This window comes from Gossypium raimondii, chromosome 10 (genome assembly GCF_025698545.1).
Source record: "Gossypium raimondii isolate GPD5lz chromosome 10, ASM2569854v1, whole genome shotgun sequence".
Lineage (NCBI taxonomy): Eukaryota > Viridiplantae > Streptophyta > Magnoliopsida > Malvales > Malvaceae > Gossypium > Gossypium raimondii.
The window spans coordinates 32,856,037-32,882,758 of NC_068574.1; the positions used below are offsets into that span (position 1 = coordinate 32,856,037).

At 33.1% G+C, this 26,722-nt stretch overlaps 2 protein-coding genes and 2 long non-coding RNA genes across 5 annotated transcripts; 1 reads left to right on the plus strand and 3 right to left on the minus strand.

Moving 5' to 3' along the window:
• Positions 1-8,380: 8,380 nt before the first annotated feature.
• Positions 8,381-13,608, minus strand: LOC105777502 (uncharacterized). Its single transcript, XR_008189836.1, has 3 exons — positions 13,167-13,608; positions 12,987-13,068; positions 8,381-8,557 (listed from the first exon to the last, which is right to left on the minus strand). It is a non-coding gene; the product is annotated as an uncharacterized LOC105777502 (long non-coding RNA).
• A 2,039-nt stretch (positions 13,609-15,647) lies between these two features.
• On the plus strand, positions 15,648-17,144 carry LOC105777344 (protein RDM1). Of its 2 annotated transcripts, none has more exons than XM_012600569.2 (3): positions 15,648-15,802; positions 15,975-16,156; positions 16,450-17,144. In XM_012600569.2, exons 1-3 carry the CDS (start codon positions 15,744-15,746, stop codon positions 16,815-16,817), a joined length of 609 nt encoding a protein of 202 aa, XP_012456023.1. In that variant the 5' UTR covers positions 15,648-15,743; the 3' UTR covers positions 16,818-17,144. The 2 variants fall into 2 exon arrangements, with proteins under 2 accessions (XP_012456023.1, XP_012456024.1); XM_012600570.2 differs by having other exon boundaries at positions 15,661-15,802; positions 15,968-16,156.
• A 45-nt stretch (positions 17,145-17,189) lies between these two features.
• LOC105777343 (pentatricopeptide repeat-containing protein At3g22690) lies at positions 17,190-19,842 on the minus strand. Its single transcript, XM_012600567.2, has one exon. It carries the CDS (start codon positions 19,786-19,788, stop codon positions 17,266-17,268), a length of 2,523 nt encoding a protein of 840 aa, XP_012456021.1. The 5' UTR covers positions 19,789-19,842; the 3' UTR covers positions 17,190-17,265.
• A 2,370-nt stretch (positions 19,843-22,212) lies between these two features.
• LOC105777345 (uncharacterized) lies at positions 22,213-23,307 on the minus strand. Its single transcript, XR_001128261.2, has 2 exons — positions 22,955-23,307; positions 22,213-22,806 (listed from the first exon to the last, which is right to left on the minus strand). It is a non-coding gene; the product is annotated as an uncharacterized LOC105777345 (long non-coding RNA).
• Between the last annotated feature and the right edge of the window lie 3,415 nt (positions 23,308-26,722).

Here is a 26,722-nt window from a genome sequence, read left to right on the forward strand (position 1 = left end):
ACTAACAGAACTCGCTTATTACGCAATTCTTTCACTTCTCGTGCCAAAATCTCAACCGGTTCTTCTTCGTATGAAAATCAGGTTGAATCTCAATATCTTCCGTCGAAATAACATGAGATTGGTCCGATCTATATCTTCTAAGCATTGAAACATGAAAAACATCATGTATTTTATGTAATTCAGAAGCCAAAGCTAAACGATATGCAACTGGTCCCACTCTTTCCGTGATCTCATACGATCCAATAAAATGAGGACTCAGTTTCCCTTTTCAGCCAAATCATAAAATTTTATTCTAAGGTGAAACTTTAAGAAAGACTTTATCGCCAACAGAATATTCAATATCTCGAGGTTTCAAATCTGCATATGATTTCTATCTGTCAAAATCTCCCTTCAATCTGTCTCAAATTTTCTTAACAATGTCTTCTGTTTCTTGGATCAATTCTGCCCGATCATTTTTCTTTCACTTAATTCCATCCAACAAATAGGTGATCAACATCTACGACCATATAAAGCTGTATACATAGCCATTTGAATACTTGATTGAAAACTATTATTGTACACAAATTCGGCCAAAGGTAAGTAACGCTCCCAACCTAATTTAAAATCAATAAAACAAGTACAAAGCATGTCTGCCAAAATCTGAATAACACGCTAGGATTGCCCATCAGTCTGCAGATGAAAATCTATACTAAAATTTAGTCGGTACCAAGAGATTCATGCAATTTTTTCCAAAATCTCGAAGTGAACCGCGAATCTCGATAAAAAATTATCAACATAGAAACATCGTGCAGTCTCACTATTTCTTGAATATAAACTTCAGCAAGCTTTTAAAGTGACCAATCAATCCTGTCTGCAATGAAAAGAGTTGATTTTGTAAGTCGATCAACAATCACCCAAAAAGCATTTTTCTTACTTGTCGATAAATGTAACCCCGTTACAAAATCCATCGTGATACAATCCCATTTCCATTCAAGAATAGTAATAGGCTGAAGTAATCTAGTAGGAACCTGATGTTCTACCTTAACTCATTGACAATTTAAACATTTAGCCACATACTCAACCACATCTCTTTTCATTCCTAGCCACTAATAAGATTCTTGTAAATTACAATACATTTTTGTTCCTCTAGGATGCAAAGCAAAAGGCTATCATGAGCTTCGTGAAGTATCAACTCTTTCAATTTAGAAACATCCGGGACGCAAATTCAATTATGAAATCTCAAATAACCATAATAATCAATACTGAAATTTTCTAATGTACCATTCTGAACCATTTCTCTTTTCTTCACCAACTTGTCATCTTCTAACTGTACTGACTTGATCCAATCAAACATTACCGGTTTGATTTTTAATATAGCCAATAAACTTCCATCATCATTGATATTAAGCTGATCAAACATTACTCGTAATTCAATTGTTGATTTTCTACTCAACGCATCAACTACAACATTAGCTTTACTAGGGTGGTAATCAGTAACACAAATAAAATCTTTCAGAAGTTCTATCTCAAATTAAACTCCTTTTGAGATAGAAGGTATTTGAGACTCTTATGATCAGTATAAATATAACACTTTTCATCGTACAAGTAGTGTATCAAGATCTTAAGGCAAAAACCACAGTAGCTAACTCTAAATCGTGCGTCGGACAATTACGTTCATGCATTTTCAGTTGATGAGACGCATAAGAAATCACTTTCCCATCTTGCATCAAAACACAACCAAGACCGCTCAAAGAAGCATTAGTATAAATAATGAAATACTTTCCCGATTCTAGTAAGGTCAAAATCGGTGCTTCAGTCAACATCTGCTTCAATTTCTCAAAACTTTCTTGACACTGATCATCCCAAACAAACTGAACATTCTTGTACAACAACTTTTTCATCGGCAAGGCTATCTTCGAAAATCCATTTACAAATATTCGGTAATAACCAGCTAGTCCAAGAAAACTACGAACCTCTGACACATTCTTCAGTGCTCTTCACTAAACAACTGTCTCTATCTTTTTTGTATCAACTCTAATTCCATCTGCTGAGATGACATGACCTAAAAATACAACTTCTGATAACCAGAATTCACACTTACTAAGCTTTTCATATAACTGTTTCTCTCGTAACACTTATAAAACAATTCTGAGGTGTTGCTCATGCTCGGATTCAAATTTTGAATAGACCAAAATATTATTAATGAAAATTATCACAATTTGATCCAACTACGGTTGGAAAATTTGATTCATGATAACCATAAATGCTGCTAGAGCATTCGTCAATCCAAAAGACATCACTAAAAAACTCAATAATTTCTAAAATTTTGACATAGGTCGGGTAGTATTTAATAACAGGATTCCAAAAACATGAAATTACAAGAAAAAGGAGCTAAATTGACTAACCAATTGAGCTTTGAACAATTGAAACCCTAAGCCTTACTTTCTCCTTTCTTTTTTCCTCTTTTTCCTTTTTCATTTTGCTTCTCTGTATCTTTCTTTCTTTTTCTATTTTTTTCTTTTATCTTATCATTATAATATAAAAATATATATACTTAATAATTAAGATATAATATTATAATATTATAATATATATTTTATCTTTAATTTTTAATAATAAACACTTATGTCGCCTCATTTATGAGTAATGGCATAATTGCTTCTTTAGTCCTTTTACTTTTTCTTTAATCTATAATTTAACTTTCACCCTATATGCAATTTAGTCCTTATACCTAATTTCTTTTAATTCATGCAAATTCACCTAATAAAACCTAATTAACTACACAACTAGCTTCGTAAATATTTTTAATAAATATTTACGAATCTAATTTACGGGAACGAAGTCTCAAAAATACATTTTTCGACACCCGTGACTATGGGGTCATTACACTACTGCTCTGTAGTTTTGATTTCCAAATTGTCGATTGAAATTTTATATTTTATGTTTTGGCAGCAGTGAATCGTGTAGAGCGGAGCTCTCCTCGTGCTAATTTGTAGTCAAAATTGTGCGGGTGTTGGGGTAAGTGATGAACGGTTGAATTAAACTTTTGTTGGTTCCGTGGTTTCAAATTAATCTTGGTTTTAGATTAATTTTAGGGGTTTGCTATGTCGATTTTAAGTGTTGTTTGGCTCAGGAGTGTTTTCGCATCGAAACCGTACCAGGTGTGTTCCCAAATTTAGAAAAATGAGTTTCAGCGAAATCTAAGAAACCTTACTGTCGATGCTACACGGGTGTGTGCCTATTCGTGTGACTGGCCATGTGCGAAACACAGTCGTGTGATTGACGAGGGCATGGTCGTGCGCAAGACACGACCGTGTGGTGGTGTGAGTGTGGCCATGTGGGACACACGAGCTAGGCCAAATTGGGCGTCTGGGCCACACGGACGTGTCGGCCCACATGGGCATGTCACACAAACATGTGGGTTTTGGGCTAGGTCGTATGGACCACACGGGCAAGGCCAATCTGGGTGTGTAAGCCCCAAACAAGCATGTGGGGTCATTTTTTTAATATTTTCCCTAGCGTCACACGGGTCGTTCCAATCGACTGTGGGCCCATCGTAGGGTCGGTAAAGGCTAACCAAACCCTAAAACTATGTGATCTGATAGTCTGATATTCTGCTCTGAGTATGACACTGTTATGCATGTTTGTTTAGTCTGATGTATATGTATATATTTAATAAATGTAAATGAGCATGTAAGCATGATTATTCTGATTAAATATATCTATTTGGGGTGGGATTTGTATATGTGGAGGAAGTGTTCTATATGGCGATCATTGCTATATTTTGGTAGATTGGCTTCACATTATCTGATATATGTCGTAATGGCACGATATGGTGTGCAGGGATAAGTGGGTGTCTTTAACCCCATACGGTGTGATGGGATGGTCGGAGTTGGTGTGTAGAGGATGGGGGTAGGATTCTGCATATCTATTTATGTTATCTAAATCTGTAAAGGACTTCAGTCCTAATCTGAATCTGAATCTAACTGTGTATGTGATTTCTGTATGTATAGTATGTCTATGTCTGTTGGGTTACACACTAAGTTTAAGTAAACCCACTTTTGTTTGTCTGTTCTATTCAGGTAATCCTCAGACTTAGGCGGATCAGTACGATGGAGACTCAGCGGTGACCACTCAACCGTAAATTGTTTAAACTTAGTAATTTATGGTTTACTTAAAATTTTGGATTCATTTTAGAGTTTCTAATTTCTGGGACTCTTTGGACTGTATGGTTTTTAACAGTTGATTTTGGTTTTTTTTGTTTGATAATTTGCGTGCTTCGACAAAATATTTTATGAAAATGACGGTTTTACGTAAATAAAGGTTTTCCTAAAATTACAAACCAGATTTCCAAAATGTATCGGTTTTATTTAACTTCCGCTGTAATTTGAGTTTTGGAAAATGAAACAATTGAATAACATTTCCAGCAATAGCTATAAAAATAAATATGGGTTTTATGAACTTGGATGATTTATCGAACAATTACACAAGTTTTATCGAAGTAACACTGTTTTCAAAACCCTTCCTTGTTACACTTTCTAATTCGGCCATAACATCTAGGTCGGGTTTGGGGTGTTACAGTCCTAGTAGGACAATTAGTTAGAATAAATAATAGATTGATCGATTGCAAAGATGAAAATTCTTCTAGATGGTCATGTAGTGGAGGCGGGTGCTCTAAAAGAGACCCAAGGCATAACTAATAAGTAAAACTCCAGAAGTGATTCAGGTACCTAAAACTGAATTTTAAAATAATGAAAATAAGAGATCTTGATAAGTTATGTCAATTTAAGAAAATGTGGAACCGATTAATAAAAGTGGTCGACAATGATTTTCCATGCAATATTATTATTGAAATAATGAAATAAAAGGAAGATCTTGAATAAATCTATTGAGAAATATAGATATGGAATAAATTGATCAAAATAGAAAGACGCAACTAAAGTACAATTAAATTCGTGGAATTTTTGGACCAGTAATCCAAATATCTAAAGGTATAAAGCCAGTAAAGGTGCAATTGAAGCAGTTTTGCAAAAGCAAAATAAAAATATAAATTTTTTCGCTAAGTCCTGGCATTGATTATGAAAAGATATAGTATTCTTTTGTGGTGGATGCAATAACCTTTAGACATATTATTTTGACAATTCATAAAAAGATATAACTTGCGGCTAATTGTTGTTGTTATAACCTTTATAAATCACTATATAGTAAAGTTTATATTAAAATCCTTGCAGGATTTAGAATGCTAGAAGCATATTGAAATTCTAAAGGAAATTATTCATTTATATGAATTGAAATAATTGAACATATGTGATAAATTTGACTTAGTCAATAGTAGTTGAAAGAAAATTATAAAATGATCCAAAATACCTATTTGTATTTTTATAAAAGAATCATTATTAAAGTTTGTTATGATTATTGTTGAATCTCTGAAGAGATCAAAATATATTTCCCCAAATTTTCTTCACTCATGACTTTCAAAAGAATGGTGATATAAATGCTTAGTAATACATTCAAATAGTCATTTGAAAAACTAGTATTAAAGATTGAATACGTAGAATATGAGAAAGTATGTGATGTGTTCATGAGGGGGAGTAAATACGTGTTGTACTATTTTTCCCTTAACCGAGGTTTTGTCCCATTGGGTTTTCCTGGTAACATTTTTAATGAGGCAGCATATTATGCGTATTATAGATTGTGTACTCTTTTTCCTTCATCAGGTTTTTATCCCACAGGGTTTTCCTAATAAGGTTTTAACAGGGCATATTATCTACCAATAGATATCCAATGGGGAGTGTTATAAATATATTAGTAAGTGGATGTCTATCATGATCAAGATAAAGTTTTAATATACTTTAAATTCTAATAGTTATTAGAATTAGATCTCTACTTCTTTTATACTACTTATGCCTATAAATAGAGACTTTCATGAAACATTATAATCATCCCTTTTAATCAATAAAGTACATTCTCTATTGCTTTCATATTTTCTTTATTTTCATTCTCTCCATCTTTATTTATTTTATAACCAAATGTATATTTTCAATTAAAATTATGAATAATATTAATATTTTTAAAATTCTAAGAATTAAAATGTAATTTTTTCAAAACTAAAAAAAATTAATTTTGAAAAATTAAATAAACAAGGACATTTCAAACTCTCATTCATCCACATCTCTTGATATTTCAAAATTAAATCGTCTAAATTAAAGGTATCATACAAAAAAGAAAATAAGGCTTTCTTGATAGAGGTGTTCATGGTTTGATTTGCTTTAGATTAGGTTTGAGTTTAAGTTTTTAACTCCAAGCAAGGTTGAGCTAACTCATTTTATTCTTTTAAAAATAATATTATATTATATTATATTAATATTTAAATATTTTTATCATTAATTAATTTAAAAGTATTATTTATTATTTTTAAAAGTAAAACAAAATATTTAGGTGGATCTTGACAAGTTTGACTTACGCTTGAGTTTGAATTTTTTTTAGATTCGAGCTTGAAATAATATTATTTAATAATAAACTTTTGTTTTCTTTATTTTAAATGATATATTGTTGACTTTCAACATATTATCGCAAATAGTAATTAATTCAAGTTTTTTATTAATTTCCATTTATTATAATACACTTTTGGTCGTACAATTTGGTCACTAATTAACATTTTTATTTTTTTGTCACATAATCGATAAGTGACACTTTTAGTTAGTATAAAAAATTTAGTCCTCACCTTTTATATTTTCTCTCAATTTGAACTTAATTATATATAAAATTATAAAAAAACTCAAAATTATTTAAAATAGAATATATACAAATTCTAGAAAAATAAAATATTGAATATGTTGTTATTGAAGAACAAATATATACGTGAACTAATGAAACTTATCATTCAATAGAATCCAATAACACATTAAAAAAATCAAAAAAGTTAGATCATTACATTCTTCCTCGGTGTTTCTTAAAACCAAATTAGTAATATTTTCAAGTCGAGTTTGTTAGCTTGATAACTCAACTAAATTTGCCAAAAGAGGGTGAACTGGTTTTTTAAAAATTTGTGGAAGCAAAGAGAAAATAAATAAAACAGTGAACAGAATGATATATAGTGGTTCGGCCCCAATTGCCTACTCCACTACCTTAGTTTTCCACAACTAAGTATTTTCCCAAATTCACTAATTTGATCAATCTTTGAGGATAAGGTTTAACCTTACAACTCCCTTAAGATTTCTACACAAATCTTAAGACACAATCACTCTCAAAGAGAAACAAACAAGCAAAGAAAGAAATAATCCTTAAAAGATCATAGTGTTTGTCAATTAAGTACAAAGACAAAGAAAAACAGTTAGAGTTGAAAGAAAAACAATTAATACTCACAAGTGCATATAAAAAAATATATGAAAATTGAGCTTTAAGGTTGATAGAATAGCACTTTAAGTTTTTTAATCTCTCTACTTATTGTTGAACCTTTGGAAGATGGTATTTATAGTCCCAAATTGATTTCCAACCATTGTGGTTGTTGGAATATTGAATAAAGCCATTGGGGATGAAAATACCAGTACCTTTATGTCACCTGCAAGAACAGATATCAATACCTTTTTTTATAGGCATCGATACTATTAGCATTTAATGCAACAATTTAGTGATCGTTAGCCCTATTTACATCGATACCAAAGGTTATTTATCGATACTTGATAAAAGTTATAGATGCTTTTTTATGGGTATCGATACTTTGTGTTTGCTTAAAAATCCTTTGAAGTCAAAATGGAAAATCCATATCGATACTAACCAATGTATCGATAAAATTGTCTAGGTATCGATACTTAATTTTAATTATTGATACTCAATGTGTTTGATTAAAAAAATTTCGAAGTCAGAATGCAAAAATTGTATCGATACTAATAAAGATATTGACAAAAATGAATGAGTATTGATACTTTTTGTTTAGGGAGCAATTTTTCACTTTGTTTAAAATGTTTGAAGGGTTTTGAACTTGTCTAAAATATTTCTAAGTGTTCAAATTATTTTTCAAAGTATTTGAAGTTTTAGAAAGACTTTAAAATGGATTTTACTTTAAGATTAATTCTTTGCTCAAAACCATCTTTATTCAAAAACATTTTATTTGTTTTATCAAATTAATTTATCAAATAAAGTTTGGTTTAATTGAGTTCCATGCCCTTGAAGAACATCTAGAACTAATATTATAGAGACGTATGAAATCGACTCTCATGTTATTTTTAGCAAAAACAATATATACCACATTTTTCAAAAAAAAATTTATTCAAATTTTCAGTTCATTTAAAATATTTGTTAAAATTCAAATTGTAGAAATAAATTATACTCTAATTTTTTATAACGAAAAAGCTATATTAAGAAACAGAAAAGGTAATTAATTTTTTCGAAAAAAAAAGTCTGCTACCCTAGCACGTTTCTGTCTGCCTCCTTAGCAAGTCTAGGTTTTCAAAAGTTTCTTGGTTCGACGGCTACCATCTAAAGGGTCTGAATTAATTCTCTTAATCTGTTTCTCACGTAATTGTCCATGGAGTCAGATTTCGCCGGTCTGTCTATTGATGATGATGATGAAGAAATCCTGCAAGCACAAGGAGAGATAGAACCGGTAAGTGAAGAAGAGATTTTAAGTTTGGTTGGTTGTTTTCTTACAGCCAGTATTATTCATTATCCAGCAATGAAAAGCACCATGGCTAATTTATGGCATCCGGTCAAGGGTGTTCAAATCAAAGATTTGGGGGAGAAGAGATATATTTTTAAATTCTTTCATATTGTGGATATGGAAAGAGTTTTAAAAGGGTCCCCTTGGACTTTTAATAATCACCTGCTGGTTTTGCATAAGTTGAGTAGGGGAGAGGATCCGTTAAGAGTTCCATTAATTTCAGCATCTTTCTGGGTACAAGTACATGATGTTCCCATTGGCTTTTATTTTGAAAATCTGGCCATACAATTGGGAAATTTCATTGGAATATTCCAAGAGTATGATAGTGCTAATTTGGGGAAAGAGAATATGAATTATATACGGATTAGAGTACAGATTGATGTTAGACGGCCTCTCAAAAGGAAAAAACAAGTTAAGTTTCAAAATAAATGCTGTTACGTCAGATTTAAGTATGAGAGATTAACACTTTTTTGTTTTTATTGTGGCCGCCTAGGTCATAATGATTCTTTTTGTGAAATAAAAATAGAGGTAGGGGTGGAAATTGGTGAGATGGGATGGGATTTGTCTTTGCGAGCACAGTCAAGAAGAGCCCAAGCAATGAGTAGTGTCTGGTTAAGGGAGGAAGGAGGATTCTCAGATGGAAATAAGAGAGATAAACTCAGGGGAAATAGAGACTGGAGGAAGGCATGGAAATTTGAAAGTAATCTTGTTCCTAGTTTAGGTTTCAACTTGGAAGGTAATGGGGTCTCTTTCGGTCTAGGGGGAATGAGAAAAATAATTGACAATAACCACATGGCGATGGAGCATGATTTGGAGAATGAGGTGGTTATTTGTGAGGAGGGGAAAAAGAGGGTTAGAGGGGAGATGGAGGAAAGTAATGAGATGGGAGGGAGAAATAGGAGGAAGGCTGAAGTCAACCATTTGTTAACGGCGGCTGCCAAGAGGCAAGCCGACCGGTCGCAATGAAAATTTTAAGCTGGAACGTCCGAGGATTGGGGAATCCTCGGACAGTCCGACGACTTCGGCATTTGTTGAAGCAACATTATCCCCAAATTATTTTCTTAATAGAGACAAAAGTAAACAAATTTCGGATGGAGAAAATTCAAAGAAGCTGCGGGTTTCAATACGGAATTGATATAGATTCTATTGGATCAAGAGGTGGACTAAGTCTTGCATGGCGAGGAAATGTTATTATTACGCTTCAGAGTTTTTCAGATAGACATATTGATGTGATTGTCGAGGAAGAAGGAGATAATAAAAGATGGAGATTTACGGGTTTCTATGGTTCTCCATACTCACGGGACAGGGGTGACGCATGGAATCTGTTGAGACAATTACGGTGTCATGGAGATTATCCATGGCTGGTTTGTGGAGACTTTAACGAAATCTTATATGGATTCGAGAAGAAGGGGGGATTACCTAGGGAGGAAAGAAGAATGGAAGATTTTCGTCAAGTGCTTGAGGAATACAGTCTGAATGATTTGGGCTATTCAGGTAGGTGGTTCACGTGGGAGAGAGGGAATTTTTATGAAACGAATATTCAAGAAAGACTTGATAGAGGAGTTGCAACGGAGCAATGGAGCGCTTTATTCCCTAATTCCCTGATTAGGCACCTTTCACATACATTCTCTGATCATTGTCCACTTCTTCTGGATACCGCTGTTAGGAAGAGAGGAATGGGAAGAAGAAATTTCAAGTTCGAAGCATGGTGGGTGACGGAAGCAACAATCTTTAGCGAAACCAAACAAATCTGGGAAAACTCCACAGGAGATTTTTTGTATAGGATGGAAAATCTAAAAAGAGGTTTGGAAAGGTGGGGGGTCACGATCCAACAGAACAGAAAGATGAAAATAGAGGTCTTGTCTTCAAAGCTGGCAACATTACTTGAATCTGATAGAAGTGACGAGAATCTAGCAGAAATTATAGACACAAAAATTCATCTGAATCTTGAGATCAAAAAGGATGAACGTTACTAGGAACAAAGGGCCTGAGTTAATTGGTTAAAACTTGGTGATAAAAATACAGCTTTCTTTCACAAACAAGCGTCACAAAGAAGAAAGCAAAATCAAATTCACAGGCTACAGTTCGAAGACGGAAGGGAGACAGAGGAGTGTGAAGAGAAAGAGGTGATCGCTAGAGAGTACTTTCAGAAATTATTTTCAACAGGAGGACAAAGAAATTTGGAGAGGATTCTGAGAGGAATTAAACGATGTATTTCAGAGGAAGACAATAATTATCTAAAGGCAAGATATACAAAGGAGGAAATGTTTGAAGCTCTTTCAGAAACGGGACCTACAAAAGCTCCAGGTGAGGATGGATTTCCAGCCCTATTTTATCAGAAGTGTTGGCCAATTATAGGAAAGGATGTTTCTGTTTTTTGTCTCCAGAGGTTAAACGAAGGTATGGATTTACGTTCAATTAATAAAACAAACATTGTGCTAATCCCAAAAGTCCCAAACCCTTCAAGGATTACTCAATTTAGGCCAATTAGCTTATGTAATGTGATTTACAAATTGATAGCTAAAGTCATTACTAGAAGGTTCCGGAGAGTGATTCATAAATGTATTGATTTATCACAAATTGCTTTTGTTCCTGGAAGGCTGATTTCAGATAATGTCCTTCTTGCTTATGAAATTCTTCACACTCTAAAACTCAAGAGGGTGGGGAAAAAAGGATTCATGGCTGTCAAGCTGGACATGAGTAAAGCATATGACAGGGTTGAATGGGGTTTTGTGGAAGGGGTAATGGAAAAAATGGGATTTGATTCTGATTGGATTGAGTCGGTTTTAAATTGTGCCTCTTCAGTCTCATATGAAGTGATAGTCAATGGTAATAGAGGGCAAACAATCATTCCATCTAGAGGCCTAAGACAAGGAGACCCTCTAAGTCCGTTCTTATTTCTTCTTTGTGCAGAAGGACTTTCAAGTCTAATAAGGCTAGCAGAAGAAGAGAATACTCTTAAAGGAGTTAAAGCAAGCCGAAGAGGACCAGCTATCTCCCACTTACTCTTTGCAGATGATTGCATCTTATTTGCAGAAGCTTCTGAAAGGGGGGCACAGTCTCTAAAACAGGTTTTACAGGAATATGAGATAAACTCAGGGCAATGTGTAAATTATGAAAAATCAGCAATCTTTTTCAGTACAAATACAGAAGAGGGGGTAAGGGGTGACATCACAAGGATCCTTCGAGTTAGAAGAGCTAATGATATTGAACGGTATCTGGGGTTGCCTAGTTTGGTGGGGAAACGGAAGAAGTCATCTTTTCAAAGTTTGAAGGATAGACTCAATCAAAGGATTGACAATTGGAGTATTAGGTTTCTCTCCCAAGGGGGGAAAGAAGTGTTTATCAAAGTGGTTCTACAAGCCATTCCAACTTATTCAATGAGTTGTTTTCTTCTCCCTAAGACCCTTTGCGCAGATTTGGAAAGAATTGTTGCTAATTTCTGGTGGAGGAAGAGAATGAATAGGAAGAGTATACATTGGTGCACTTGGGAGAATTTATGTTTGTTAAAAGAAGATGGAGGCCTTGGTTTTCGTAATTTTACGAAATTTAATATTGCATTATTATCGAAACAAGGTTGGCGTCTTGTTAATTATCCAAATTCATTATTGGCGCGTGTTTTGAAAGCTAAGTATTATCCCGATTCAGACTTTTATAAAGCTAGATTGGGGAATTTACCGTCGTTTACCTGGAAGAGTGTATGGTCTGCGAAAGGTCTGCTTGAAAAAGGTCTTTGCTGAAGGGTGGGGAGAGGTGATAAAATTTCAGTTTGTGATGATCTGTGGATACCAGGCAATAAAATGGTTAGAATATCGAACCAAGAAGTTAGTGGAAATATTGAATTAGTTTCGGAGTTAATTGACACATGTAACAGAAGGTGGAAAACAGATATGGTAAAAAATACCTTTCGATCGGAGATTGCTAAGAAAGTTTTGAAGATACCACTGGCGGAGACGGAACATGACGACTTTCAAGTTTGGAGAGCGGAGCCGACCGGGGAGTTTTCAGTGAGGAGCGCCTATAAACTATTACATGAGTGTTTATTGGATCCTAATGAATTAATTTTACATACAGAAACTACAAATTTCTACAGAAAGCTATGGAATTTACATATCCCATCTAAGATAAAAATGATGATTTGGAGGATCTCATGGAACTTTATCCCATCCTTTTGCAACCTCAAAATCAAGCGGGTAGTAGTGAATACTCAATGTCCCAGGTGTGATTGTGAAGAAGAAAACAGTTACCATATCTTTCAACAGTGCCCTACAGTGATTGAGGTTTGGAGTCACTTAAATATGTCATGGGTACTGAATCAGAGTAACGAAAATATATGGAGTTGGCTTACTGGAATCTTTGGACAAGGAAATGTTGAGCAACTTCAAATATTCTATTGTGGTCTCTGGTTTATTTGGTTCAATAGAAATCAACTGGTATATGAGAAGAAGAAAGTATCAGGAACTGAAATCGCAAGGAAAGTTAGAAGCTATATTTCAGAACTTGAAGCAACAAAGGAAGATAAACTTACTTTACACTCTTCGGATAAGTGTCACCAGGTGTTCAAAAGGGGAAGGGCAACAGTTCATTTCGACGCAGCTTTTGACCGTCAGACGTTCAGATCGGCATCGGGACTAATAGCATGGAATGGGGAAGGAGAAATCCTAGCGTCACAGACAGTTCATCACTCCAACATAGAAGACCCATTTACAGCAGAGGCATATGCAGGATTACAAGCAGTAAAACTAGGTATTAGTCTGGGATTCAACATACTTGAAGTTATGGGAGATTCAAAAACGGTTATCATGAAGTGCCAAAATTCTATTATTGATAGATCGGTCATAGGAGCAATAATCAGAGATATTCAGAGCAAGAAACGCAGATACCAGAAGGTTGAGTTTTCTTTTATTCCAAAAGTTAATAACATCTATGCTCATACTATTGCAACGGAGGCTCTCAAGAGTGGAGAAAGTTTTTACCTGGAGAGGGGAATCCCAGAAATGGTCCGGAATGCGCTGGAGAGGAGAAACCTTGGAGAGGAGAGACTTTGGCAAAGACCACCGGATTGAAAAAATGAAAAGTCTCTCTGTTTGCAATAAAAAGGTAGCAGAGAAAAAGTAACATTGGGAACCTGCTATCATTAAGGCTGGTGGGTGGATTTGAAACGATTTGATACAAGTGGTGTCCAGCTGTTTTTGAATTGACTGGTTTAGGATAAGAATAAGTTTTGTTTTATTTTGATTATTTGATTTTAGTAGGTTTTTAGGCCATAATTGCTGTCCGTTTTCTGGATTTTCTTTTGTAAGGCTATAGGCCTGTTTCTTTTTTTGTTTTCTGGATTTTTCTTTTGTAAGGCCATAGGCCTGTTTTTTTATTTTCTTGTTATATATATAATACCAGTCAATTATTTCAAAAAAGAAAAAGAAATGAAGAGGTAAAAAATAGAGAACCAATAATTTTTCTTAATGTTTTTATTTTTTACATTATTTTTAAAAATAATGAGTATTAGATATTTCTATATAGATAATATATAGAGAAAATTTGGAGTGTCTAAAATAATTCTCTCATTTCACTTTTTTTTGTTTTGAAATTTTATCTACTTTTATATAATTTTTAGATTTTAGAATTTTTAATTTTTAAAAAGAATTTCATTTTATCATTTTATAATAATCAAGGTAAAATTGATGAAAGTATAAAATCTAAGAACTAAAATTGTTTTTATGTCAACTATAAAGTGTCGCTTAACAACAATAGGGTGACAAAAGAAAAGATTTTTAAAAATGTCATTGACCAAATTATAATTTTTAATTAATTAACTAAAACAAAAATTTACCCATAATTAGTGAGGGTAAAAATAACAAATCCGGATAAAAATTAGTTAACGATACAACCATTTTCAATTTTAAATACATATGAGAGTTGAAATTTCAATTGAGGCAAAAGAAATCGTAATTTACCAAATATAACCCTTTTGAAATTCCAAATATATTGATATAAAAATGGCTTAATCCACAAATCGATACTTAAATTTTTTATTTTTCTATTTTAGTATCCGAACTACATTTTTTCTCAAATTGATACCTTAGTTAGTCAAACTATTAATTTTAAAAAAGCTAAATAATAATATTTTTCTCAAGTTGGTACTAAACTGTTTTTAATCACAAGTAGTACTTCAATTATTATTTTGTTACTCATTTTATACTAAAATATTATATCTATTGAAAAATTTCAATCAATAGTAGAGTGTCACATCATATAAACTTTAAAAATAATTTTAATTCTTTTCTTTTCTTTTCTTTTCTTTTACATTATTTCTCTATATTTTTGTATATTTTTTCTTTCTTCTTCCTTTATAATATCCGGCAATGTGAATGGGGTTTGAAATTGACCCTCTCTAGGTCAAAATGTTGGCGATTGATTCTATTTTCGAACTTCACTGCCTACTTGCTCGACCTGATAAGATCAAAAAAATTTCTTTCATCGATCAAGACCAATGTTTTTAAAACCAAACTAAATCGATTGAGAATATACCAAAGGAAAGGAGTTGAACCGGTTGACTTGCGAACCAATACAAATTAATTGAATTAAGCTAAAAAAAACTATTTGAATTAGTTCTCTCTATTTTTTTTATGAAATTTTAATAATTTTTAAATGTATATAAAGAAAATAATGATTTGTCTTTTTGCTACAAGATCATTTTAATAGGTTATCTTTTTCTAAAAAAAATTAACATTAACAATTTCACTAAAGACAAAAATATCAACTTAAGAAAAATAGTTTTGGTATCACTTATGATTAAATAAATGTTTAAATGTCAAAATCGAAAAATAACATAATTTAGGAAACAAATTATTAGTTAAATTTTTTTCAAATAGATTTAATAATTTAACTAAATTTTGTCTAAAGGAAGTATCAACCTGAGAAAAAATTACAACTTAAATATCATGTGTTTTTAAGCACCAAAATAAGAAAATAGTATATTTTAACTATAAAAAATCCAAATATTCACTTTTTTCCGGTTATTTCCCGAAATTTGAGGTTTTCCCAGTAGCCAAACAAGTCATCAATCAATCTAAAAACCGGGAGGTAAAGGGATTTGTTAGGGTTTATGCAAAGGAACTGCAACTTACATTCCCTTTCTCTCTCTGTTAACAAGAGAAATTTCGGGTAAGAGTGTTTCAATGTTTCCCGATGTGAAACCCTACATTGAAATTATAATATTCTATTTCATTTCTTCTTTTAATTTGATCTGGGTTCCCTTTTTTTCCTTTTAAATATGGGTAGCTTCGAATTTTATTATCTGGGGATAGTAATATGTTCTATTTCTGGAAGGCTGCAGTGTGAACATCATGAAGCGGGCATTGCCATGGAGTGACCAGGTTGATGTAATTTCATCAGATGAATCTTCATCATCATCATCATCATCATCATCATATTCTTCTTTCGATGTCGAGGTTCAGGTCAATGATGAAACCAAAAATGTCGCAGTTGATCAACCTCCTAAAGAATTATCCTCTGATGGTAATTTTGTTAAATGGGTTTCAATTTTTGCTCCGTCTGTTGAAACCTATAACTATTTGTTCTTGTAAACTCCTTCATCCCCCTGTTGAATCTGACCTGTAGCTTCGCTTTAGCTAGTTATTATTACCTTTGTGATATGGGGTTATTTTTAGCCAATTTCATCTTCAAATTTTCAAAGAGATCAAGTGTGTCCGTGTTATTGTTTGTTAATAATCAATGTCAAAAGTAGTTTTTGTATGGGGAATATGCTTTCTTTTATAATGCATTGTAAAATCCTTGTTTCATGATATCAGGCTTGTTGATCAGAAAGGCTGAAATTTATCAGGAATATATGAAGCAATTACCAATTCCGACACAACGGGGTTCTGTTATTCCGTTTACCACATGGATGGGATTAGGCAGATCCATCAAACAATTATATGGGCAGCCTTTGCATTACCTCACTAACATTCTCCTAAAACAGTGGGATCATTCAAGAGTCGGCAGTGAGGACGAGCATAGGCCCCTTGACATCATCGTTCATCCTTGCAAAGCTGAAGCCACTGTCTGGCTCGTTGAAGAACTTCATCGACAGACCTCATCACATCATCACATGGCCAAACTGTGGCAGTCAGATCCAATGCACCATGCTTTCATCGATTCCATTTTCCCTCAATTGTGAAGTGCATGCAGAACTGTCCACAAGGTTTCACATGGCCTGCCCCTGATTCTGTGACAAAAAGAAATATGGATTTTAAGTAGGAGGTTTGGAAAATGTTCATCTTTCCTCCATTTCATCCTGTAAAAATGTTGTTATTTTGTTAATGTAGTTCCAATATACGTTCAGGATGAAAAGGATTGCACAAGTTACTAGTTTCTTTCTTTCTGTCCATGTGTGTTTGTAGTTATCATGTTATATTGCATAAACCTTCTGGAGAAAATGTAGTCTGGATGTCGAGCCTGCTGTTGTCTTGTATCTGAATGAAAGATTATTACGAGGTTCATTTCAGCTTCAGGTGTATTTATATAACAATGAAATAATGGCCATTGCATGTGAAAAATAAAATAAAAATGCAACTTTTTTATTTTGATTCTGCGAACGCAAGAATCAGTGAAGTTACAAGTTGATATCACCAATAGTCGTTACAAGAACAGACCCCTCTCTGAAAGAAATGAAATCTGTTATTATCTCGGACAATAATCTCTCTGTTATACGTTTTTGACACCAATTTGGCAAATGAATGGCAGTCAGAACAGATTCGAAGATTCTTAACAACCCGGATCGATGTGCCCTGATCGGTGCTGATTAGCCCAAATGCAATTGCTAGTTTTTCACTATGTCTACTAAGTACGTATTCTTTCTCCTCCTCGTCAACATTAAGTAGAACATTACTAAGATCTGGAGCATGTCCAGCAGCCTCCACTCTGCAGTGCATTTCATCTAGCATTGCAGCTATGTGCATCATTTCTGGATGGGATTCATCACCCGAAGTGAACTCATGAATTTGTCCATTTACCTCTATTGAGCTTGATCCAGGCACTTTTCGAGCCCCCTTCTCTTTCAACTGCCGCCTCACCTTTGCAACATCAGTCCATTTCCCAGCAGAGGCATATATGTTAGACAGAAGCACCTGGATACCAGTTCTGTCAGAAGCTAATTCTTTCATCCTTTCAGTTGCATATCCTGCCATATCAATATTTCTGTGCATCCTGCATGCTGCTAAAAGAGACCCCCAAATTACATCATTAGGCTCCATTGGCATTAATTTTATGAGATCTAGAGCTTCTTCCAAGAATCCAGCACGGCCTAGCAGATCAACCATACACCCATAGTGCACAATTTGGGGAGAGATTTTGTGGACTGACGTCATCGACTTGAAAATATCTCGCCCTTGCTGGACTAACCCTCCATGGCTGCAGGCTGTTAGCAACCCCACAAATACTACTCCATCAGGTTTGACTCCTTGTCGAAGCATCTTGTTGAAAAGCTCAATAGCTTGATTGCCGTTTCCCTCCATAGCCATTGCTCCAATGGCAGCAGTCCAAGCCGACACATCTCTGTTTTCTATGTTATTGAAGATCTTCATTGCAGTTGAAGGATCACCACACCTAGCGAACATATCAACTAAAGCTGTACTTAGACGAATGTCACAGGGAATTTTGTTCATTTTGATATAAGCATGGATCCACTTGGCAAGATCAAGTGCTCCTAAATATCCACAGGCAGATGCAATACTCACCATAGTCACCCTATCTGCTTTTATTCCTTCATTTTGCATTGTTCGAAAAAGTTCAATGGCTTGTTCGAACATGCTCTCTTGTACCAAAGCACTGATTATAGTGTTCCAAGACACAAGATCACTCTCTGGCATATTGTTGAAAACTTCCCAAGCTGAACTGAGATCACCATTTCTAATATAACCAGCCATTACCGAATTCCATGATACAACTGTCTTGTTAGCCATGCGATGAAAAACCGCAAATGCCACTTCCTGTTTACCACACTTCATGTACATGTCAATTAGAGCATTTGAAATACTATCCCAACCTTCAAGTCCATTCCTCAAAACATAAGCATGACAACATTTTCCCAAAAAAATGCTGCCTAGTTGCGCAGATACTGAGATTGTAGATAATATAGAAACCCTATCAGGCACCAGCCTCTGTCTCAGCATTTCCTCCAAGATAAAGAGTGCTTCCCTCACCATCCCGGAATGCACATAATTTGACATTATTGTATTGCAAACAACCAAATTTTTCTGTTCACATTCATCAAACAGCCGCTTTGCAGTATCAAAAGCACCGCATTTCATATACATATCCACAAGCGAATTCACCATTAAAGTATTAACTTTCACTCCCAAGCTACTAATATATCCACGCACTCTCTCACCCAATTCAAGATCCCTCAACTTTGCACAGGCAGAAATTACACAAACCATCGTAACTGAATTCGGCCTAGTACCTTCCTCCACCATCTCAAAAAACAATTCAACAGCCTCCTTAGCCAAACCAGACCTTGCATAACCACAAATCAAACTGGTCCAAGATACAACATTTCTGTCAATCATTTCATCGAACACCTTTTGTCCCATCACAATTTCCCCACAGTCTGCATAGAAGTGAATCAAAGAATTCAATGTAAACATATCTCCTTGAAAACCCATTTTTATAACCGATCCATGAACCTGAAAACCCTCAGCAGTCGCTGAAATTTTTGTGCACGCACTTAGTAAGTAGGGGAACGTGTATTTATCAGGCAAAATGCCCAGACTCAGCATTTCAAGATACACCCGGATAGCTTCCTTGCCAAGACCAATAGAAGAATAACCTCTAATCAGTGAATTGTACATAAACAAAGTACCATCATTTTGATTATCGTATCTAAATTGATTTAAGATATTTTTAGCATAAACTAAGCTCTCAAAAGTACCCAATGCAGTACATGTTGAGATAAGCTTCGCTACAGTAGAGGGACGGTGAATTAGTCCTTGCTTAGCGATTTGACAGTGCAGTTTTCTGAGTTCAGTCAGGTTTCTGCAATCTTTCAAAGAACCAGTCGGAGAGGAGTCATTGGTTTTGGGTAGGGTTTGGTTTGTGAGATCTTTTAAGGCTTGAGAAGTTATTACAGGAGACAGAGAGGTTGCCGCCATTGGTGAGATGTGTAATATTCGTGCTGCAGCTGCAGCAATGCCCAATTTTAATCAGATTTTATGGCAAAAAAAGAAGATTTTCTTGGTTACATTAATTTCATTATTTTTTTTACCGGTATCACATATAATTTTATATATAAAAGATGATTTTATGTAATTATATAAATATGAAATTTTGAATTAATTTAAATTTTATAAATTATTATTTATATTTATATATTATATATATAAATAATTATATTTATTTAATATAAAAATAAATTGAGGTATTTATTTAAAAGTGTATGATTGAATCAAAATTAAGGTTTCATATAGATATTTGAACTACAATTAAAATTGTGTATAATTACAAAAATTAAAATTTATACATTAAATTATATATTAAATCAAAATTTATATATAATTTTAAGATTTTCTCTAAATTTTATAATATATACTTTTATTTGTTCAAAATTTGATGCTCTACTTTTATAGTAGTTCATTTTGCATCATTTGATTAATATTTTCAGATTAACTCTATTTGAAATTTAGGTATGAACATTTATAGGTTTTATGAATTTTCTTTTAATTTCACAATTCTTTTTTTCCTTTGAGAAAAAAGATAGAAGTAAAATTTGTTAAAGGAACTTTTGGATGGTCATTTATATTTAGTGCGGTGCATTTAGCTTTTTCTTTGTCTTATGTTGTAGTATCTAATCTTACTGTCACCGTTGTTTTTACACTAATTACAGGTAGAGATGATCATGGGTCAGGCTAGGTTCAAGCCAAGCCCAAGTAAAAATTTAGGACCGTTTGCTAGGCTCGGGCCAGCCCAAAAAATGGGCCTAAAAATTTGCCCAAGCTCGGCTCGGATAAAAATGCTAAAATTCGAGCCCGACCCGGCCCGCCCATATTAATTTTTTATATTATATTATTTTTATATAATTTTTAAATATATATAATACATCAAAAATACTAAAAGCATTAAAATAGATATTTTTGAACGAATTAAAAATAAATTTTAAAAAATATGTATACTTAAATAATACTAAGATATATACAACTTAACAAGAAATTGTCTCTAAAATAAAAAAAATTTAACAATAAAACAAGTGTTATACAATATCCAAATAATAACAACAAAATAGTAATAACATAATGGGAGAGAAAACAAAAAGAAAATATCATTAGAATAATAATAATAATAATAATAATAATAAAATTTTATCATTTAGTGAAATCGGGCCAAACCCAGGGTAAAAAATGTCTTACCTGAGAGCCAGCTCATTTTTAAAACGGGCATTATTTTTTCCCAAGCCCATTTTCCGTGCTTATATTTTTACCCAAACCCTCTTACTTTTTAGGCGGGCCTTCGGATCGAGCTAAGTAACCTGGTCTAACAGCAGGTAAACGGCTAGAAAACTCGTCATTCATGGTTGCTTCATTTAATTCTCATTCGAAAAATTCAAGTAATCTGAGTGGGTTGGTTAAGTGAACAGGGAAATTGAACATTTTGAGGCACTAAAGGGTGAAATAAACCAACAAAACTATTAAAACTAAAAATAAATTAAATTTTCATCAATTCTATAATTGCAAGGATGCCACTAAATATTGCAACATCTGGGAATCGTCTCGATTTAGCAACTTCCTTTTCATAAATGAAAAGCAATCTGTTTATTTAAATAAATGTAGATTATTTCGTTAGTAACTTTAAAGTGAATTATTTTTATTTTATCACTTTTTTCTTTTAATTTAGTTATTATTGTTAAAATAATTGATTAAATTGATTATTTTATTTTGATCACATTTATTTTTAATTTAATTACTACTGTTAAAATAATTGATCAAATTGATTACAATGCCATTAAATTATCTCTTCTTTCATTAAAAGTCTATTTTTAGTTCCTTTCTTTTATTTCTTTCCTTTTCCTATTTTTATTTCTTTTTTTCCTCTAAATTAATCACTACAGTTAAATCATCTCTTCCATCATTAATAACTCGTTTGGTTGGAGGAATCACTATTCCATTTCCTTCTTATTCTTTAATAAACAGTAAAACACTAGTTTGGTTAACTGGATGAGCCATTCCATGGAATACCATTCCTTATTTATTCAACAAATTTACTAAATTCATATTCGGTAGATAAGGGTAGAAATAGACAATTTAGCAACACAAGTAATAGCGATTTTTTATTTCCAATTATGTCCATCATTTTTTACTGTTCTTCTTCTTCATTAATTTTGTGTCAAATTGAATTTAACAATAATACAGATGATCTCCAACGGTTTCAAGAATAATATAGATAGATATTTTTACTAAAAAAAGAAAAATCTCAAAATTTACATCAACAACTTAAAAAAAAAAGAGAGCATTTCTATCTTAATTTTGGGTTAAGCTATTATATAGAGATTTAAAATCTAAAATTAGAAAGGAGGATGATCAAAATGGATAAAGAACCCACAATCTGTTCTTGTAGTCTATGATTTTTTTTTAGAAATTTCACAAAAAATAAATTAGAAAATATGAAAGAAAAATTTCAAGGGGCATTTTGATGAATCTTCAAAAATATCTTAGGTCAGAACATTTTGATGTCGCTTGTAATAACTCTCTTTTTTCTGTCAAAAATACCTCCTTCCCAAATCAAACTTGCATGCATTGTTGAGGGAAGTTTTAATTTCTAGAGAATTTTCAAAAAAGATAAATTCAGAACTTCCATCCAAAACACTGTTCATTTTTTTGTTCATTCTTCTTTTTCTCTTAATTTTTTTTTTTGTTCATTTTTTTCCTCTCTATCACTGTTCACCTTTCCCGCCATTCACTGTCTAAACCACCATCAACAAGTTCACACAACCCCCTTTCTTATCCCTTCTCTCAACTCTAAATCGCTCATCACCATTGTCATATTTGACACAACCCTTAGCCACTCAAAACCCCAATCACTGTCTAATACTACCATCTCCCACACAACATCTCCTTCATCATCCAACACTTTCACTGTCACCATTGCTGCTTCCACCTCCACCTCTTTAGCCATTGAACCTAAAAGCACCCACTACTTTAATCACCATACTAAAAGACCAGAACAAACCATAAACAATGAATGATAGAAAAAAAAACAACAACACAAAAGATCCAACCAAAATATAAAAAACACAAGTAAAAAAAAAAAAAAAGAATTGCTCCTTACTGTTTTGAAGAAGCTAATCCAAACCTGCAAACAAAGAAGAGAAAAACCAATATTCATAAAAGCAGGAAAAGAGATTGAAAAAAAAAATAAAGAGAAGGGGACTTATCTCTAATTGAATTTGGGTTTTAAGCTCTGGAATTCCATTAGACAATTTGAACGGTGACAGGATCTATTCGGTCAAGGAGAACCATATATTAAGTACCCTAGGCGATCTAACGACGAAGGTAGTAGATCGGGACAAGATAAGTTTGAATCTGACTCAATATTATCGTGGTTTTCTTGCGGGTTTCAAGAATATTTGAATTTTTAAATCGAAAGAGAAAGGAAAGATGGACTACTTGGTGATTTTTCTGACTAAGGGTGCTACCAGAATGTGGCAGTTAAGAAAGAGTAGCGTAATGAATAAAATGAAAAAAAAAAGAATAATGAATAAAAATACAAGAAAAAAGTAAAAAAAAAAAAAAGACCTAGCGGTAGAATAGATGGATTTAATGGTAGAGTGACAAGTTTGATCAATTTTTAATGACAATGATTAAATTAATAAAAATAATTTTAAGATAATTAAAATAAGAATTATCCTTATTTAGAATAACTAACAAGTTGGATTACATTTCAATAAATAATTAAAAAACTTATATAGATAAAGACCATGAACGATCCGATTTGTAGGTGATGTCAAAAATTTGGATTTGAGACCTTATTTCTATAAACTGAGCCCGTAAAAGTAAAATAGAAATATTTACTAAGTAATATGAAAATATATTAAAGATTGGTTAAGTAATTTAACCGAGATAATAGTTAATTGAAGCTTGAGACTAAATTGTAAAAGTTCAATAGCTATTGAACTTTAATTTAGAAAATGTTTGGGAAACTAGTTAGCAATTATCCAAAGGATTAAAATGGTTATTTAACTAATTTTAAATATGCGATAGTAGAGGCGATGATGGTTTCCACTAAATCTTAATCTTATAATTAAGTAAATAAATAAACCTTAAACAATTAACTAATCATGATTAATTAAGTGTTAATCAATCTATAAATAGTCAAGTTAATGGATGAAAGGATGAAATTGTCATCTTCCTTCCCAAGTTGAAGCCATTAAAATAGAAATTCAAAGCTTTCAACCAAACTTTTGTCTATCAATTTGTGAAGGTAATCTAGCTATTTCTTTGAATTTTTTATAGATTCTTGATCATGATAGCTTGAATTAGCTAGCCCATGTATCAATTTATTCAATTAGTTAATATTTAGCAAGTTTTCATTATAGTAAAATTAATGATTTTGAGTTCGATTTGAATAAATTGATAGTTAGCAAGCTTAGATTATGATAATGACTAAATTAGCAGCAAGTTAAACTTCTTAGATAATTTTGTAGCATTAGGGACTAAATTTGTCACATCCAGTTCCTATTAAAGTCCGAAATTAAGAAGGACCAGGAGTTAATTGCAAGAATTTGTACATTCGACGGACTCTACTAAAAAATCTAAAAATTTTATTGGCTGAATGGTAAATAGTTGGATCTTAATTCTGTTTTAGTTAAGTTGGAACCGACTGGTTCCTTAGTGGGAGGTAGAATGATTATTGACGAACGGTTATGTGGGGCTTTGATAACTGTGTGTGGAAGGTTATATATACGTGTAAGAAGGATTATTCTAGAGGCATAGTTCTCCTCATTTCTATTATTTTTCTTCTTTTCTACATTATCTTCTTTGGTTGCTCTGAAGAAGAGAAAGTTAAGGAAAGTCATGCATGGGGTAGTGATCGTGAGGTTTAAGTTTGGAATGTAGTGAATCCGGTGAACTGGTAAGCTTCTTAATCTTACTATATTCGTGAAATTGAAGAAAAGAGGAGTTAGGGTTTATGAAATCTTTCAAAATTTTTGCATGAAACTGGATTTGGGGATTTAAGGCTTGAATGCCTCCGATTTAATCATTATATTTGGTTGTCATGCTTAGCTACTAGGACGAAGGAAGCACTGACATTCGGACAAGCTAAGCTAGCGAGGATGAAGGATAGCATGTGAGTTTCTATACCCCATTTTGATGTTTGCTTGTTGTTGTGCTGCTTGAATGCTTTGCTCGTATGTCTACTCTGAGTTCAGTTTGAATTCTATGGTTGTATATGATTACAATGAATGAGTAAGCTATGCATGTATAACTCTGTGGAAATATATAAATGGTTACGAGTATGTTCTCTGGATACAAGATGTGGTTGTATATTGATGTATTGATATGTGGTGTACTACATGTTAGAGTAAAAAGTGTAATATTATGTGTGAAATGTATGTTTATAAAATGCAGAGTACAGAGGGAGTTACTTTGGCAAGTTAGTTGAAGATAGAAATTTGGCATAATGGAGGAATGGACAAATTGAAAGGGGATTTGAGGAAGTTTGGCTACATCGTGAAATGATCTACAGGCTCTTTAGAGTGACACCGTGTAAACGGTATACAAGTTGTAACACTCTTTACCTAGTCCAGACGTCGAACTTGAGTAATAGAATGCTACAGACAAATACGAATTATTTACATGTAATTATAATTCAAAATTTCAATTGCATATAAATACATCACATATAATCAAGTATAACAAGCATTACAACCGAATTCGGGTTTATATTGAGCTTACAAAAACTTAAATCAATCTGGTATTAAACATGGATCAATATGAAACAAAAAGAAAAAAGAAAAATTCTCCAAACATGGGTCACATGGCCATCTCTCCTGACCATGTGAAAGGCTGAGGCTGTGTGGGGTGGAGACATGGTTGTATGGGCAAGTCATATAATAGCCTAATGCCGTGTAGGGTTGGAGCCACACGATCATGCAAACAAACCCTGTAACTGTAACATCCCAAACTCTTAATTTTAAATTCGTAAAATTATGACAAGAATGAGCCATTAGCTTAATAGCTAAGAAAAGATAAGGAGACAGTGTAATTGGCTTAGAGACTAGAGTTTGAATCCCTTCCCTTGCAAATTGATTAAAATTGTTGCAATTTTGCTCGCTTCCTATTTTCGTGTCGTCCCACCTAGTTAACCTAGATTTAAAAGTCAATTTTTTATTTTCTATTCAACCTTTATTCATTTTTTTTCTTTTGTTGTAGTTGTCCAAGCCTTTTTTCTCTCTATTCTTCTCTCATTTTTCTTTTTTCTTTCTCCATTTTGTGCCACCCAAACCCTAGCCTTGCACTTCTCTTTTTATTGCCTCTTCTCCTTCTTGTGTGGTGTTGATTGCTCACTTTCTTATCTTCTTTTTCTGTTGTTTTGTTGCTGCTATTTTGCTAGCTAGGTTTTGTGTTCCTTTTTCTATTCAAAACAACCTCTTTGCAACCTTTAATCATCCCTTTTGAACTGCCCAAAACAACCACTATTGTTTATGCCGTTGAGAGTGGTTATAGCCCCTTTGTTCACCATTTTTGGCTGTCGTTTCCTTTCATTTTCTGCACTTTTAAACACATTTATCCATAATTTATTCTATGTTAGAGCAACCACAAATATTGCTAAATAATAGTGCATTCAATCTCTTTTGGATTGCTAACTTAGATCTAGTATTGAGAAAGCGTAAGTGTGAAACCTAATATCATTAATGTTTTGTTAACTTGTGTTTCTTTGGTTGAAAACTCTGTAGCCATTTCTGGTCATTTACTTATTGGTTTTTTATGATATTTTGGTCTTAGGTACTGGTTCTAATGCCCCAAACCAGTAGTGACGACGAGTCTTGATTGTGTTGGCACATAATTAAATTAATCTTGCACAAATAAATTATGA

Coding starts and splice junctions, on each gene's coding strand:
- LOC105777344 (XM_012600569.2), top strand. CDS start 15,744: ATGCAAAGGAACTGCAACTTACATTCCCTTTCTCTCTCTGTTAACAAG. Junction 15,803..15,974: donor GTTAACAAGAGAAATTTCGG/GTAAGAGTGTTT, acceptor GGAAGGCTGCAG/TGTGAACATCATGAAGCGGG. Junction 16,157..16,449: donor TAAAGAATTATCCTCTGATG/GTAATTTTGTTA, acceptor TCATGATATCAG/GCTTGTTGATCAGAAAGGCT.
- LOC105777343 (XM_012600567.2), bottom strand. CDS start 19,788: ATGGCGGCAACCTCTCTGTCTCCTGTAATAACTTCTCAAGCCTTAAAA.